Source organism: Zalophus californianus, chromosome 7, assembly GCF_009762305.2.
Source record: "Zalophus californianus isolate mZalCal1 chromosome 7, mZalCal1.pri.v2, whole genome shotgun sequence".
In the NCBI taxonomy this organism is placed as follows: domain Eukaryota; kingdom Metazoa; phylum Chordata; class Mammalia; order Carnivora; family Otariidae; genus Zalophus; species Zalophus californianus.
Window position 1 is genome coordinate 39,737,259 of NC_045601.1, and position 17,677 is coordinate 39,754,935.

At 40.7% G+C, this 17,677-nt stretch overlaps 1 protein-coding gene across 4 annotated transcripts in view; it reads right to left on the reverse strand.

The window, feature by feature from the left end:
- The window catches only part of NKAIN2 (sodium/potassium transporting ATPase interacting 2), a 968,072-nt gene extending 956,165 nt beyond the window's left edge, over positions 1-11,907 (reverse strand). For 2 of the 4 annotated variants that reach the window (XM_027603724.2, XM_027603723.2), the window contains exon 1: positions 11,740-11,907. In XM_027603724.2, the coding sequence (XP_027459525.1) occupies positions 11,740-11,853 (114 nt within the window). In that variant the 5' untranslated portion in view covers positions 11,854-11,907. Of the gene's footprint in view, positions 1-11,474 lie in introns of all 4 variants that reach the window. The other 2 variants (XM_027603725.2, XM_027603726.2) reach the window with 2 other exon arrangements.
- Positions 11,908-17,677: the final 5,770 nt, after the last annotated feature.

Here is a 17,677-nt window from a genome sequence, read left to right on the forward strand (position 1 = left end):
ATCATAACTGGAACACAGCATTGCAGTTTAGAAATCAACTCCAGGTTAATTCCTGGAGTTCTACTGGGTCTTCTCCTTCTTCCAACACCCCATGGCAGAGCCCAAAGCATAGCTGGTTCTCAGGCTCTGACAGTAATGGGCCCATCTAGTGCTGCATTCAAACCACATCAGAAAGACTTTCAGGGAGATGTATTTTGTAAAAGAAGGTATTTTTATGTCACAGAATTACTTTTCAACCAAAAAGTTAACATCCCTCCTGTAAACTGAGATCACTGCCTCTGCCTCAATAATTTTGCCAATACCCCTCATCCATGTATTACTATTAAGGTTCAATATGTAACATTCTTATTCACATTATGAAAGATTAAATTTAAAAATGGGCCTGCATGCCACAGAACTATTTTGGCATGTAAAGTGTGCATCAAACTGCTATAGAGATCTCAAAAAAATTTATTGGGGTTTATTTCTCTCTATTTAAGGGACAATCTAATATTTTAGGCTGCCATGGTACTTAATATGACCCTAGAGTCAAAGTAAGTGCAATAACATAGCAATCATCACTATCTCATTCTTGTGAAAAAAAAAGTGAAACCAACAGATTTCCCTGAAGAATTAAAGAAAGGCATATAATTAAAGGTCACTAAACACTGCTATTACAAGATTTACATTTACTAAATATAAACTGAACTTATGCCATTTGCCTGAATTTTAGGACAGCTTTTTTGAGCAAAAACAATTCTATTCCAAGACAGGCTACAAAACGGTAAAATGGGAGAGCAGTGTCTCCTATATCTAAGAGCCTATGGGACTTCCCAAGAAGGTTGTAGATAAAACCAGAAATATGTCCTTGAGAAAACTCATTAATGAATTTGCAGTCATCTTAACAGACTTCACTAGAACATCCTTTAAAAATGTATATATCAGGGGCGACTGGGTGGCTCAGTCGGTTAAGCGTCTGCCTTCGACTCAGATCATGATCTGGCTCAGGGCCCCACATCTGCTTCCTGCTCACCAGGGAGCCTGCCTCACCCTCTCCCTCTGCCTGCTACTCCCCCTGCTTATGCGCACTCACTCTCTCTCTCTAATAAATAAATAAAATTTTTAAAAATGTATATATCACTTTAAGTAGAGTAGTATTACTTGCTTTTCAACTGCTAGACATTCAGAACCTAGCCACCTTTCCCCAATATCTCTCCCCTCCCTAACCCTGTCCTTTAGAAGAAAGAAGAAAACTTTGAATACCAAGCCAAAAGAAAAGCAAAAGTTAGGTTCATAAATGCTATTGAACAGCCATAATTTAACTACCATCCTTTGACTGAATAAAATGGAACAAAATTTTATGAAAGATGGACAAAAATGAAATTTCATTAATCCCTATTTGATAAGGGTAAGAACCATATAATCCTATACACAGCTCCAATATTTTAGAAAATCACAATCGTCGGTCCACTATCATCAAATTTCGAGCAAGCTTTATTTTTTTAAGTTATTTTATTTATTAAGTAATCTCTACACCCAATGTGGGGCTCAAACTCACACCCCAAGATCAAGAGTCCCATGCTGTTCCAATTGAGCCAGCCAGGCACCTGGAGCAAGCTTTATCTAAAAAGGAGGAAGGGGGGGAAAGACCATACCACTTGTGTATAATCAAATCCACAACTACTTCTAAAGTTTTCAAATATGTAGCTCGCTCACTGCTCCCAATAACTGGAGTTAAACACATCCACAGACCCTGATCTCATCTCTGCACCAGAGAGAAATCAAAAGGAGCAAACAGGTAGCATCTGGATATACCATCTCCTATGTAGCATCTGGATATACCATCTCCTATAGGTCAACTATTCCCTAATTTATAGATTAAGAGAGGGAGGTCAGGATCACTGTGTCTACAGGGATGAATTATGACCTCCAGGAGCAAGCTGCCTCCCACCAACCGCAAGCACCATAACAAAGAAAGTGCTCAATGCCAAGGCAAGTCAACAGAGCCCTTCTGGGACAAGATCACAGAAGGCAGCACACTACCAGGCTGTAATGTTCTCCTTGGGGCCTGTAAAAGTCTTCCCCACTTTTTGTTTCCTAGTGACATCAGAGACTGTCCTTTACAAAAATAATACAAAAAAAAAAAAAAAAAAGAGAGAGAGAGATCTGCCTTGTATATCTCCATGGTTAGAAATCCATATAGAGTAGTCTCATATGAATTTCCTACCACTGAACATTTCAGAGACAATACTGACCCATCTATCGGGGGCCTGGATGGCTCAGTTGGTTAAGCGACTGCCTTCGGCTCAGGTCATGATCCCGGAGTCCTGGGATCGAGTCCCACATCAGGCTCCTCTCCCTCTGACCCTTTCCCCTCTCATGCTGTTTCTCTCTCTCTCTCTCTCTCTCTCTCAAATAAATAAATAAAATCTTAAAAAAAAAAAAAAATACTGACCCATCTATCATTTGACACAGGGCTGTCAGTTAAAAGATTTGAAACACCTCCTTATTCTCTTGTGTAATTAGCATCATACAGATGCATACAAAGACTTCAGTTAACAGAAGAGATTTGATTCCTCCATTCCAATCTAAGACCTGTTTGTTTTCAAAGAACACAACATTGTTGGGGCTTTTAAATGTGTTACTGTTTTAGAGTGTGTGCACTGATTAGGAAACAAAAGTCAGTATGAGAACTCCTTACCGCCAGCCTTGCAAAGACACACACTTAGGGTCCGATGCTAGAAGAGCAAGCTTGGTTTTAGCTGTAGGATATAAGCACTGCTCCTCACCACGACTTTTTTCTTTTATTTTTAAGATCTTTTTTTTTTTTTTTTAATTTGAGAGAGAGAAAGAGAGCTAGCACAGAGGGAGAGGGAGAAGCAGACTCCCTGCTGAGCAGAGAGCCCAACGTGGGGCTGGATCCCAGGACACCAAGATCACAATCCGAGCCGAAGGCAGACGCTTAACTGACTGAGCCGCCCAGGCGCCCCTCACTCGTGACTTTTTTTTAATGTTCAATTAGCCAGCATTTCCACGACTTTTTAAAAGAAAGTTCTTCTGTAGATGCCCTTCCCCAGGTGTTCTAAAGTTCCAAATATCCTTGGGAACCTATTGCCACGTTCCCCCTTTGTAGCATTAGTAATTAGACCTGACTGAATTTCAAAGTTAAGGGTTGTGATTTTAGTGGCTGAAACATCATTTCAGGGAACTCAAGTAAATCTATGAAAATAATAGCCAAGTATCTGAAAACAAGGTCCCCTTCATTTATTTTAATTATGTGATAATATTTGATATTCTTAAACATCTTTATGTATTACTATTTGTTAAATACCTCTTAAGTAGGTTAAGAGTTTTCATACTGAATTTTTAGCCTTTAAATATTGTTTAGATAATAATTTAATATTATTAACTTTCAGGCTGCGTCATTAGCTAAGAGTAATATTTCATTGAAAAGTGTTTCTGAAAATGCTAGTTCCATGGAAGATTAATAGGGGTATCAGGAAAAGAGGTCCTTGGTTCATTGCAAGCACTTTATAAGTATTTGCAGAGTTAAGTGGAATTAAGCAGGAGTTTCTTTTGTGTAGGACTTCTAGGAGCTGCTAGGATGTGCTGTGATGCCTCAGGGGTAGGAAAGAGGCTAAAGCCTGCAGCATCCACAGCTTATTTAACCTCAGAGCTTATGTTCAACGGAGCATTTCGCAGAACTAGTGCCCATGGAACACAGTTTTAGAAACTCCCACCCAAAGAAGGAATGCTGACTGGTTTGCAAAATTTAACTCCTAATGAACCTTCAAGTAGGTATATCAGACACACAAGCACAATGTTTTATTTCAAATGATTTGCACCTAATGTTATCCTCCGTATTTATACAGTCCCCCAAAATGATGGGTGGGTGAAGAAACGTCTCTACAAGAAATTGTTACAACTGTAACTGGCCAAATGACATATAAACAGCCCATAACCACTCTTACTGTGACTAAATGAACAGTTCTGGAAGATTAAACTATTAATACGTACAAAGATTTTCTAGATACCAGAAGTCTGTGAAGTTCTTTCATACCTAAACTTTAAGCACATTTTCTCCCCAGATGCTCCTCAGCATCCTGTAGGGGAAATGGCTCAGGAATGATGTGACCCTATTTTTCAAATGAGGAAATGACAGTCCGTTATTGAGCGATCCGGTACAGAAGCACTAGACGGGGTGTAGAAAACTTTGCGCTCACTTAGTTCAGTGCTTTCCCAGCATACCCCCTCCTCTCCCTCTCTCTCCCAGAGTTGTGCTTAGCACCATGAGAAGCTATTCCAGAAATTCAGACTGAGGGGCTAGGTTTGCAAAGAGATGTCTGCTCCAGCAGGACAGGCAGAGTGTAGAGACAAGAGGAACCGAATCACTTTCAGATTGTTCTGTATCTCTATTCACTGCAAAGACACAAGCGCAGTGAAAAGACCTTCCATTTACCTTATTTAAACTTCTGAATAGGACTAAGCTAGAAGTCAGAAGTAGACACACTTGGTCCTGAAGAAGTTTTTGTTCACATAAATAACAGGCCAAAGGAAGAATGAGCTAATTATCTAGTTGGGTGGAAAATTTTCAAAAACAAGTTCATGTATTCAGGTAACACCCTAAGTGAAGACCTATATTTTAGGCCAGTAGTTCTCAAAGTTTGGTCCCTAACCAGCGGCATCAATGTCACCTGGGAACTCGTGAGAAAAGCAAATGCCAGGTCTAGGGCCACCCTGAGACCTACTGAATCAGAAACCCTGGAGTGGGGCCCATTGATATGTGTGGAAAAAGCCCTGCAAGTGATTCTGATGCAAAATCAAGACTGAGAAATGCTCTAAAATACTCAAATGTGCATTTCAAATAACCTATTACTCGAAGCCATTTCCAACAACAGTAATTTTTAACTAATATTCTCACCAAAAAGCCATCCTGATGGGTTTAGAATTGGGACGTATTTAAAAAAAAATAAAATAACAAAAAACAGGCAAATAACATTACTTTGCATTAACAATTCATCAGAAATTCGTTTCACAAAGAACAGGAATTTGAGAAAAACAAATACATTCTGTCTTCCATAGAAATGTTTCTAAAACTGATATATCAAAGTGTCAAAGCCCATACTATGTACTTATTTCTCAATAACTGGCCTGATAACACAGTAGCTGGTAACTTTTTTCCGCACCCTTAAGCAATCACAGAAACACCTCATGATGAGGGATCACTTCTCTAAGGCAGAACTACAGGTGTGTGGTGCAGTGTTAGGACAACACTTGAAATCTAGTGGGAACAGCAAGGGAAGCTAACTGTGCAGGGGACAGTGTCTCCTTTTATTCCGTAGACCATACACAAGCCGCTCCTAGCTACAGCACCCCTGGTCCACCTGGGCCAGTCTGGTCTGGGAGAGGCCTGGCACCAACACTCCTCCCTGAGCCGGCTTGGTCTTGTGTTGATTACTGGGTCAACCAGGAATCAGCAGGTAAATTCTGTCTTTGTTAGGAAAAGAAACATAAGCTACAATATCAGTTTGTGATACATGGAAGGGACTTGGAGAAGCACAGTGACAAGACACAATGTGGCGTGAAGTGGGACAGAGCTGGGTCTGAGTGTAAGCTCTACCGCTCGCTAAGACAGGGACTTAAGAAAGTTGCTTAAACTTTCAGAGTCCATTTTTTTGCTTCTGTAAAGTGAGGATATCAGTATCTATTACCTATTTCATAGAATTATTGGAAAGGAATCAGTGAAAAAAACACATTTAGCATTTAGCCCAGAACGAGCTTCCAGTAAATACTAACAGCTTCCATTATTGTTTAAGTATTTTACAAAGCTAGATTTTTAAAGCATGATAAATTATAAAAGCACAATTTTTTTTTCAAAGTACACACAAAGTTTATTGTAACTTTTCAGAAAGAGTTTCTACAAGGATCAAAGTTAGCATGTGATCCATAATTGATTTAAAAGGTAAAAATTTTTAGAAGTCACCTTATTCCCATTCTGGGTTGAAAAAAAAAAAAGAAAGTCTATGGTTTCCATTAGACTTACTGTTACAAATATTTTTATTCATTAGGCCCAGTGCCTGTTTTAGAGTTTAAGCATAAAAAGAAAAAACTATGTTCAGGAAGATGAAGCAAGTAATTCCTTTAAATAGTAAGAACTTGCAAATCTAAATACACCTGAAATAGTAAAAAGAAAAGAAACCCAGTTTACAAATTTCATTTTCCACCTTAACCTGGAGAAAGAAAACAACATAATTTTATCTTATTTCTTCATAGTGTTTAAATATCCTTCAATTTCTTGGAGTTGGTAGGAACAAAAGTTTCATACACTTTTATTTTCATTCTATATGTAGAAATTAAGTGGTAATACAATATTTGTTTCTATTATTGTTACAAGGAAAAAAAAGGAACCCTAGATACATCGTATCTTGATGGACCATGTATTTTATTATTTTGAAAATAAACAATAATCAAGTTTCTCTAGGGGAAAATGGGGGCCAAAATTGGAAGAGTTTCATGATATAGGTGAAAAAATGGAATAGAAAGGAAATAGAAATATTCCTCATGTGTGTGTTTGATTTCTGACATTTGAGTGATATAAGTCATGGAAATAGAAAATTTTCCATTATTAGCAATATTAGTTTCAAAACTACTTTTAGAAAAATTACACTAAGCTGCTTAAAATTCTACCAAATAACATAACTGAAGTATATCCTTTGAAATTTTAGCCATTAGTTTTATATATACAAATACTGAATATAACTGATGCCACAATTCTAATACATTTATTTCCAGTATAAATCTAGAAGGGTTAAAGTGTGCTTCTGTGTCAGATTTTATTTTTGTCAACCACACACATGCACAAAAAGGAAAGAGAATCAGAAATAAAGACCTCCTATTTCAAGGGAGTTCCTGGCTGCCATTCTGAAATTCTTGATTGGGCAAGTAGAGAATGTGACCCCAAAATAAAGCAGGATCAGAGGGAAAAGGAGGTGGCAATGCCTATTCACATTTCTGGGCCACTGCCCACTTATGGGCCCCGTGCCAGAGATGACTTTGGCATTCTGCGCAGGAGATGCTGCCCATCCAAGCCTCTATTGGAGAAAGCAGGGGAAAAGCTCTGTACCAATTGGTTCCTTGAAACTTTAAGTATATAAAAAAAAAAAAAAAAGAGCTTTGCTACTTAGTTTGTGAACCAAGAGAGAGAGCTGGACACTGGAAGGAGTTTCTGTATCTTTCTTGGTAAACATTAGAGCAGAGTAGTGCTGAATTATAATGAAAGAATAGATTTAAACAAATATGCACACATACACACAAGACAATGTTGGGATGCAAAAGCAGAAAATATTTGGAAAGAAGAAAGTTATTTTACAACTTAGCAAATTCTTAGCATATTTTTACATCATAAGTTTCTGACACAGTAAATGGAAATTTTTAGTCTTCTCCCTGAGTTAGATTGGTTAATTATCACAAGATTTTATTCTCAATGGCATGTGAATCTAAAATTTTATATTGTCTGAGTAGGGAGTTCTGTGGCAGGTAAAGTTCTCAACTTCTGAAGAACTTCCAGACGTGTCAAAAGTAGCCAAGGAAATTCATAATATTCCACCTGCATTTTTCAAGTCACTTCACGTAATGCTTTATTTTTAAAAAAGTAATGAAAGTTCATGTAACTATGAACACTGCACAAAGTCATGAAAGACACTAATGACATATTCCATAATTATAATAAGGTCGTTTTTAGTCTATCTATGCATTCATGGCTTTCTTTTCTAATAAATATGTACCTCTGAAAATGCCTAGTAACTGTGCAGTAGAAAGTAACTGGTCATTCTAAAGTCAGTTTCAAATGTACTTCTTCACACAGCTGTACGCACATGTGTATGAACACAATTCTTCTTTGCATCTGCTCCAAGTTAGCAATATTTCATAAAGTACATGGCAAGAATGGCACCTTCAAGTGTTAATCTGAACATAAATCTATACTTTCAGTAGGTTGTGGCACATATACTTTGTTCCACAGAAGAATCTGATGTACAAAAAAAAAAAGGGCAATGTTGAATTTTCTTACTCCAAAACAAAGCTGTCTTTTCAAACTAAAGTAACTTAAGGTCTTCCATATTATAACTAAGTGATTTTCACTGGGGATTATCTGAGTAATTTTTGCAACATTTAGATAAAGTACTCTTTGATTCAACCAAATGTTGAAGAACAAAAAAACAAAATAAAACAACAGAAACATTTTCTGAAGCTGCTGAGTTGTAAATAAGAAGATAGATTGTTATTATCCTGTGCCACTACATCCAACACTGCAAATGCAGTGATGAGTTTTGTTACTATCTGAAATCTTCAGTTTCTGAGCATTAAGGACAGCAATGATAAAAAGAAAATTACCTTCTTGAGATTAAGAACTTAAACTTTAGATTATACACATGGAACAAATCTGTTTCCAGAGATCACACCCCATTTTCATAAGAATCACCCTAAAATCTGAAGTTGGAATAACCATACATCTCAAAGATTTTCATTTATGATACACGGAGGAAGACACTTTTTCATAAAATGGAAGTTTTATATTGAATCTCTGTGATATGAAATTCTAAATTTTTGTCTCAAACCGATTTCCTGACTTTTAAAAGAATGTATATTTATCCACACTTGTAATCTGCCAAATATTAAGCTAAATGCATAATTAAAAGCAAAGATACAGAATCCTGACAGGTAAATTTCTCTGGTGTGTTTGTCTCAGTCCCTCACGTGTTAAAAGATCAAACACTGTGTGTGCTCTGATAATAACCTGATGAATGAGGTTCCCATCTCCACCATACCAACAGCCACCTCATCCTCTACAAAGGTCAACTGCAACTTGACATAAATATAAATATTCCTTTAGGTCTAATTAAAATAGAGATAGTCTACTTATATAATTGGAAAGAAATGTTTCCAGAAACTTAAAGTTACTTAATAAAGAAATCTAATGAAGTTTCTGTCCTAGACTATCTTTGGCTTCCATTAATTTTAATGAAGCTAAGATTTATCTGCACAACTACCAAAAAAACATGCCCAATTGTTACAAAAATGTACACGAAACACTTCAGAAGCAAACAAAACTGGGTGAACTTCTGTGTCAATCAATGGTACATGAGTTATAACTTACTCTGGAAACATGGCTACTTATAAAACCACTTCTACTCATAATAGCTCAAAGATACAAAAAGTTTCTAAAGATCTATCAAGAGCAAAGGAAAACACATACACCCACCTATTGTGTGTGTGTGTGTGTGCGTGCGTGCAGTGCTTTGCAATTATTAATTTGCAAAGAAATTATTTTATTTAAAATCAAATACTATATTTCTAAGAAGCAACAATTACCAGGAATCTGAGGTCCTTTAAATGTGATCATTTCACCTTATCAAAGCAATGAATGTTCTTCATCCTTTGTTTTTTGTTCTGCATCTGCATTAACATGGCTGCTAATTATATTAGCCTGGTGGCACATAAAGTCTGAATGGGAAAAATCACATGATTGTTATAGAACTTCCTAAAGATTCAAATGTATACTCACTTAGACCGGACACTCCTATATTACAAGTACCTCTATTTTGTTAAGAGAACTTAGCTTTGATTCAGAATTTCTGTTCCATAAGCAATGTAGCACTTCTCCAATACACCGTCGCATATATGCACACACATGAACAAAGACACATACACACAGAAATCTTTAGCCTTACCATGCCACTTTGTATATTTAGCTTTCTCATTTGTATATTTACATTTTCCCAAAATTGTTAAGTTCTTGAGAAGTTTGTGTTCATCACACAAAATGCCACATAGATCTAATGCCTACGACTGCCAAAATAAAGCCCTACTATGCTAAATGATTAAAAGTTAAATCACATTTTAAAAATTTTAAATTGAAAATAGCATAAGATTGCGCTTACCCACCCACTCATTCCCACAGTTCTATGATTTTACACAGTGAATCAGCAAATGTATTCTTTTCTGAATCATATATGAACATAGGAATGTTTTGAAAATGTTTACACAATTTGGCATACTTGGCCTAACTAGTGGTTTAACAAAGTAAACTCTCCCATTATTCTGATTAGCTTTATCATTAAGAGTAAAAATCCTTTATTGCAAAAATTAAACGAATATGTAGCAAAAAGAAATAAACTGGTTTACACATCATTGAAAAAAATATTATATTCTTAAAATTATATTTATAGTTCCACCTTCTTTTTCTTACAACCAGTGCCTAAGTAATTCACAGATCAAAATACGCATCATGAGATAACTTTCCTGGGGAAGAAAAACACCCCAAGACAATATGCGACAAAAAGCACTGCTTCAGCTATATAGTAAACAAAACAACAAAAACAACAGCAAACACTCCTGGGCTTCAAGACGACTGATAAGCAATGAAGACCACTTAAGGAATTCTTCCATCAGTTTCAACAGCAAATCCTTGCTCTTTTGAACACTTTACCGGTTGGTCTCTCAGAAATCTCCTTCAGTCTAGTAGTCCTTTCAGCCTTTATGAAACGATTGTTAGAAATGTGGACGGCTTTTCAGATTAATTTATACTTTCCAAGGAAAGCTATTTGATAGCAGGAGTGAGCAACTACTCCTACCTCAAATTAACCACTTACCATAGTATATTTTTCACCTATAAACTATACTCAACCCCTCCTATTGCCCTTAGAGAATTTAAATTCAGAGACTATGACGTTTTCCATTACTGGCTTCTTGCCTCTTTGCAAATGTACAACATTCCTCAAAAAGTATATAGAATTTCTGAGGAATGTTGTACATGTCTATTCCAGGAGCAATTACACACATAATGTAAGACAGAATATTTTTCGTTAGAATTGTTTATAATAATTGTGATTTAAAGGCTACTCTTATGGCAGTGGTGTTACTGAGTTTATCTAAGTATTTCTCTTCAATCTACATACTTTTAAAACTCAACGTGTCTTCTAGATCAGACCGCTGTAAGGATACCATCTGCTCTACATAGTGGTCTGTTATAAAGCATTATACTTAATATTTCTTGAAAAATAACAAACGTCAGTGAAGAAACAAAGATACTGCAAAAAAAATAGTATTGGAGGAAAAGTCAAAAATTCCATATCTCTCTGTTTTAACACCTGTATAGTAAATTATATGACAACAACGTTGCTACAATAATAGGAATGCAAAGCATAAAGGAACACGAGATACACCTTGCTTTGCTTAAAGAAATTAAAGACAAGTTTAACCCGCACCTGCCAAACTGTCTTCAGAGGAATAAAAATAGGTGGGGTGGAAAGACTCACCTCTCCTGTACCCCACAGTGCCTCTCCCTGAAATCATTTTAAATATAGACAATATATCTGTCACCTTTTTCTCTTTTATTTTTTCCTTGCATTCTAATCAATGGCAGACCCTTTACTGCACTCCCCAGCCCAGTGTGTCAAAGGCACATTACAGAATAAGAGGACCCAAGTGTCACTTACCAGTTGCATGCCACAGATAAAGATAAGCGTGCACCTGCCACTGCAATAACCCATGGTTTCCGAGACCCCTGCCACAGCCAGACTGTCCCACGTCGGCCACCGTCGAGCCCCCACTTTATCCAATCAGATCGCGGGGAAGGACAGGCAAACCTGCCGAGGGCTCGGGGGCTCCGGGTTGCTGCTGCCAGCGTCCTGGGAAGTGACAGGCATTAGGACCTGCTGGCGCGGCGGCGGCGGTAGCTCCAGCCGCGCCCGCCAAACATACCTTCACTCGCTCGGTGCACACGCCGCGCCGCGGGCAGCGCCGCCCGCGGAGACGCGCCCGGGGCCCGCAGGGGCAGCAGCGGCAGCCTCGCAGCGCCGCCGCGCCTTCAGGCATCTGGCCGCGAAGTTTCGCCCCCGCCGCTCCTCGCGCCGGCTCGCCCCACGCCCCCCAGCGCGGCCGCCGCCCGACGCGCGCTCGCCCCGCGCTCTCCGCGCGCCGGCTTTGGGGGCGGCAGAAGCGCGCGCGGGGCGCTGCCCGCCTCCCTGCGCCGCCCGCGGCTCCTCTGCGCCCGGCGCTGCGGGACCAGGCCGGCGGGGGCGGGGCGCAGGCCGGGCGGGGGCGTCCGGGCTCCGCGGTCCCGGGCGGCGGCGGCGGCGGCGGCGGCGGCGGCGGCGGCGGTGGCTGCCGCACGCAGTGATGCCAGGTTCGCGCCGCGTCCTGCAGCGGCGCTGCCCCTCCCCTCGCCCAAATGTGCTAATCCTCCTACAACAAGTCCTTCAGCTGCTCCCCGCCGCCCCTTCCCGAGACGTAAACTTCTTGCAGGTCCGCAGGGGCTGCAGCTGAGGGGCTGTTGGCGACGATGTCTAGGCGGGAAGAAGCGGCGCAGAAGCGGTGACTGCGGCGGTGGTGACGCTGGGGACCGCGAGGCGAAGAGTCCCGGCAGCAGGTCCGTGGCTTCCTGGGCTTGCGTGGGTCTTGCTCCCGCAGCCGAGCCTGAAGCACTAGGCGCGAGCGGGCCGCGTGTGTGCGCCTGTGTGTGTTTGGGGAGAAGGCACGAAGAGGAGGGCTAGAGAAGGATGGTGGAGTGATGAAATAGGGGTGCAGCCGCGGCATCCTGACCGGTCGGAAAGCCCGCCTGGCGGACGGGTAGGAAGAGGGGAGGAGAAGGGGTGCCGCGGCAGCAGACTCACTTCCAGCCGCCCAGCGCCCGGCTCGGGAGGATCTGTGAGGGCCGGAGCGTGGAGAGTTACGGAGCCGACCCTTCTTGGGAAAAGGGGCCGGGTTGCTGCTGGAGTTGGTGGGGAATTGGGGAACCGGAGAGAGTAGGGACGCAATGAGTTGCCGTTGCTGCTTCAAACTGTTTTCACTCGAGAAATTAAAGAATCAGAGACAATTTTAGCACTCAATTACTACAGCTTTAAGGACCGTCCCAGCTGGGTGTGGATTCCCGAAGGTGGATGCTCCAGACCCCGCTCCAGAGCGCCGGCCAGAAGCTGGGCATAGGCTCCTGCAAAGACCCGCTTCGGAGCCTGCTGCTGCCACCTGCGGGCGGAAATCTGAAGAGCGAAGCAAGTTGGTCCAGGTGGCGGCCCCTGGGGTCTGGGTATTCAAGGATCTAAGGGTCAAGTTTCCTTTATAACCCCTGGCAGCTAGTGAACGTTATTACTGACTTTCGCAGGAGGTGAAAGGGTGATGTGGACCTCTGCTGGGGAAATAAGTCAATGAATGAAGAGCTGAGACTGATGAGAAAAGAGAAAAGGAAACCAAAAGCAAGCGTGCCCAACACCCCATAGGATAAAGACAGATAAAACGACATCAGGCAAGGAGATTTCCAGAGCAAATGGGATTTGGCCCTTCTGATAAAATGGCATTTGTGTAGGATAATGTTATGCTGGGAACCACAAATAAGGATCCCAAATGATTGCTTCCTTTGAATAAATATTATGACATATCAGAATGACTAAATGTAAAGAAATTGAATAGAGCATAGGGACGCTAGTCTCCAGAAGCCTCGTACTGAATTTTCAGAAATGACTCGTCAATCGTAGAGAGCCAAAAAGGGATTTGATCTATTAAATTTTTGGAATGAAAGTATTTTATTACTGTAATGTAAATGTCTGCTTTTAATCGCCCTATTTATAAATGGGCTTTTCTCTGAAACGTGTCTTTCAATGTTTAATGGAATTAAGAGAACCCAATCTATGCTCTTAACCACTGCCAGACCTGGTAGGTAATACCTGCTCCACAACCCTTGGTAAAAGGAAGCCAGAGGTGTCTTGTACAGATATTTTTTAGTTGTTACTATTCTGTCTTTATACACATATTAGCTGTTCAATAGCTGCTGGGGATTGCAGGTATTTTGTACTGCCAAACAAAAAGAAAGCTGTTAAGTTGGTGTTGAATATTGAAGACGCTCTTACCATATTGCAAAAAACATTGTATTACCTTGAATTCATAGGAGCAACAATGCATGTGGATCCAGCAATAATCCTGCAATGGTTTCCCTGCAACACAGGGCCCTGCCCATAGTCCCCGAATACTTGCATTTCAGCATATGCCCACCTTCTTTCTTCAAGCACTTGGCACTATCTGTCTGTAGGCTCTTCCTAGCCACAGGAGGTGCTTGACTCCAGAATGAAGTTAAGCTGTGAAAACAATTCTTGCCCAATAATGGATGGGAGATGGTAGATCAATGCCCCCCCAACTTCTCAACCTAGAGATGGGAAATCCTGAGACATACTCTACATCATTAACTTCCCCACCAGGATTGAGCCCATCATGCCCATGGTTGACCATATTGGTTCATTCATGCACCCTGAATTAGCTTCCTTCCCTTCCTGCCTTATTTCCCTTCTCCTCTACCAGTGTTCCCTGGGTTCACCTCCAAAATAAATCACTCTTTTCCTTGTGTCAGGGCTGCCTCTTGAGAAGCCCAACATAAGGCAATCTGCAAGGGCTTTTATTCTTGATATGACATCTTAGGCACATTATTCTTAGAGGAGTGAACCAGATACATGTTTGGTGTTGAACATTTATTGTGTGCACCTACTCCTTTACTCCGTGCTACACCTGCATCATCTCATTCATTACTCACAAGAAACCGATGAGTTAGAAGCTCACTTGAAAGATACAGAAAGATCTAGAGAAATGAAGTATCTTGATCACAGATGCACATGTTCTTGGTGGCAGAATTAATGTGTGAAGGCACATCTGTGGGACATCAAAATTCACTTTCCAAACCACTGTACTGTACTTTATTAATATTTTACTATACTTGTCATTCTTTTGGAATTCCATACAGAAATGATGACTTAAAAGTATTTAAGAGAATGATCACATATTTTATCCCTTTTCCCAGCTTTATTGAGGTCAGATTTTGTTATCTCTAAATTAAGTTCACTTTGCATCCTTTAGATACGGTATAGGCAAAGCCTTACTTATGAATAGTTGCCCTAGATAGGGATACAGTTCCATTCCTTAAGATGGCTATGTCCTTTCTGTTCCAGTTCCTATTATCCTTGGAGCCTTAGGCGAAAAGACAATCCCAACTGTCCCATGGAAGTGCATGAAGGAGAGAGATGTCTCATTGGAATGTCAACTGCACTTTCATTTATAAATAGTCATACACTATACAGCTATATAAGGCTTTCCTTGACTAGTCTGGTGATATAACTATTGTTAAGTATCTTGTTTCTGTGGGGAGAATGTGTCATATTTTACACATCTCCATCTGAGTGACCTTGGCATACTACTTTAAAGTACCTTTCAAGGTTATTTCCCACCTATTATCTCATTTATCGCTCAGAACAATTCATGGAATCCAATAGATAACTCAGCCAGAAAGTTGCTGTCAGCTCAACATCCAATCACTTGAACAAGAGCAGGAGTTTAAGTCTGGCTTTGTCACACCACTGAACAATTTCACTCTGAGTTTTACTGTTCATTATAGTTTAAAAACATAAAGGCAGCAATTAACTTTACAGTCACAAACCAATAAAATTGGTTCATTGAATATTTTATACAAACTTGGATTTTTTTTCTTGTTTAGAAAATAATGGTATTTTCAAAATAAATTTTAAAACAAAAATTATCTGGGGCACCTGGATGGCTCAGTCAGTTAAGTGTCTGACTCTTGGTTTCAGCTCAGGTCACAATCTTAGGGTAGTGAAATTGAGCCCCGAGTTGGGCTCCTCAGGCTCCGTGCTCAGTGCAGTCGGCTTGAGATTCTCTCTCCCTCTCCCTCTGCTCCCACCCACTTGCTCACTCACTCTCTTTCTCTCAAAAATAAATTCTTTTAAAAAAGAAAAAGAAAATAGAAAAAATCACCCATACTCCTTCTACCCAGAGATAATCTGTCATTTTTGCACAAACCATTTTTTGTAAAAATGGGACTATATCATCTGTAATATATTTTAATCTGCTTTTTCTTTTCACTTTTTTTTTTTTAAAGATTTCATCTATTTATTCATGAGAGACAGAGAGAGAGAGAGAGAGAGGCAGAGGGAGAAGCAGGCTCCCAAGGAGCAGGGAGCCCGATGTGGGACTCGATCCCAGCACCCTGGGATCATGACCTGAGCCGAAGGCAGACGCTCAACCATCTGAGCCACCCAGGCGCCCTTTCTTTTCACTTTATAATAGATCAATAACATATGTCCAACTTATTAACTGTTAAGCTCATGAATTCTGCAGCCAATTTGACTTCATATTCCAAGCTCTGCTGCCATTTACCAACCATGTGATGTTAAGTAAATCACTTAGCTTTCTGTGCCTTAGTCTCATAATCTATAAGGGGTAAGGAGTAGGGGAGTAATAATGCACATATACCCTAGGGTTGTTGAGAGGATTATGTAAATGTCAATATAGGAAAAGCTTTCAAAACAGAGCCTGGCACATACTTAACATTTTAAGATTGTTAATTATCATTATTCTGCATACAATGTAGCTTTAATCACTATATAACATTCTAATGTAAGCAAGTATCCCAATTATTTAATTCTTATCCTTTTCTTAGACATACAGGTTTTGTGGTGGGCAAAATAATGGCCCTTCAAATATGTCCACGCCATAATCCTGAGAACCTGTGAATATGTTATTTCACATGGCAAAAGAGATTTTGAGCACCAACTAAGACCTTTGGGATGGGGAGAGTAGCCTGGATTATCCAGGTGGGCCCACTCTAATTGTTTGAGCTCTTAAAAAGAAAACTTTTCCCAGCTGGTGAAGTGGAGGAAGACAGAGGGTAATGGAAGAAATGGAAGAAGAAGGTCAGGAAGATGCAAGGTGAGAAGTTCAACCCACCACTGCTGAATTTGTTAAAAGACGAAGAGTGGCAAGAGTCAAGGAATGTATGTGTCCCCTAGAAGCTAGAAAGGATAAGGAAATGGAGTGTCTCCTCCAGCCTCCAGGAGGAATGCATTCATGGCCCAGCTTCATTTTAGCCCACTTAGACTCTTGTCAGACTTCTGACCTACAGAACTGCAAGATAATTAATATGCTATTTTAAGCCACCAAATTTGGAGTAATTTGTCATAACAGCAATAAAAATCCAATACAATTTACTTCCAATGCTTCAATATTATTTCATAGTATTTAAATTTGTAGGTATGGGGGCAGAGCAAGATGGCGGAGGAGTAGGAGACCTGGATTTCGTCTGGTCTCAGAAATTCAGCTGGATAGGGATCAAACCATTCTGAACACCTACGAACTCAATAGGAGATAGAAGAAAAGAACAGCAACAACTCTCTGAACAGAAAAGCGACCACTTTCTGGAAGGTAAGATGTGTGGAGAAGTGAATCCGAGGCGATATTCAGGAGGATAAAAGGCGGGGGGTGGGGGGGCCTCCGTCAGCCACTTCTGGCAAGTGATAGAGCCACGGAGCACAAAATCAAAACTTCTAGAAGTCGGCTCTGCTGAGGGATGTCACTCCAGTGGCTAAGCGGGTATGGAACACTCACGGAACAGTGTGGTCTCAGGACCCTCGGGGTCACAGAAAGACCGGGGGAGCCTGAGTGCGGCAGAGCTCCCAGGTATCGGAGCGGGGAAGCCAGCTGCAGAGACAGAGCTGAGGCACAGGCTCTCAGCTCGAGGTTGCCATAAACTGTGATCCACGGCACAGTCGGGCCACTGCTCCTCTAGCAGGGACCCAACAAGCGGCAGATCTGGGGACACTCCCCTTCCTCCCACGGGAGGAGCGGCGCAGAAGTGCATCGCAGGGAT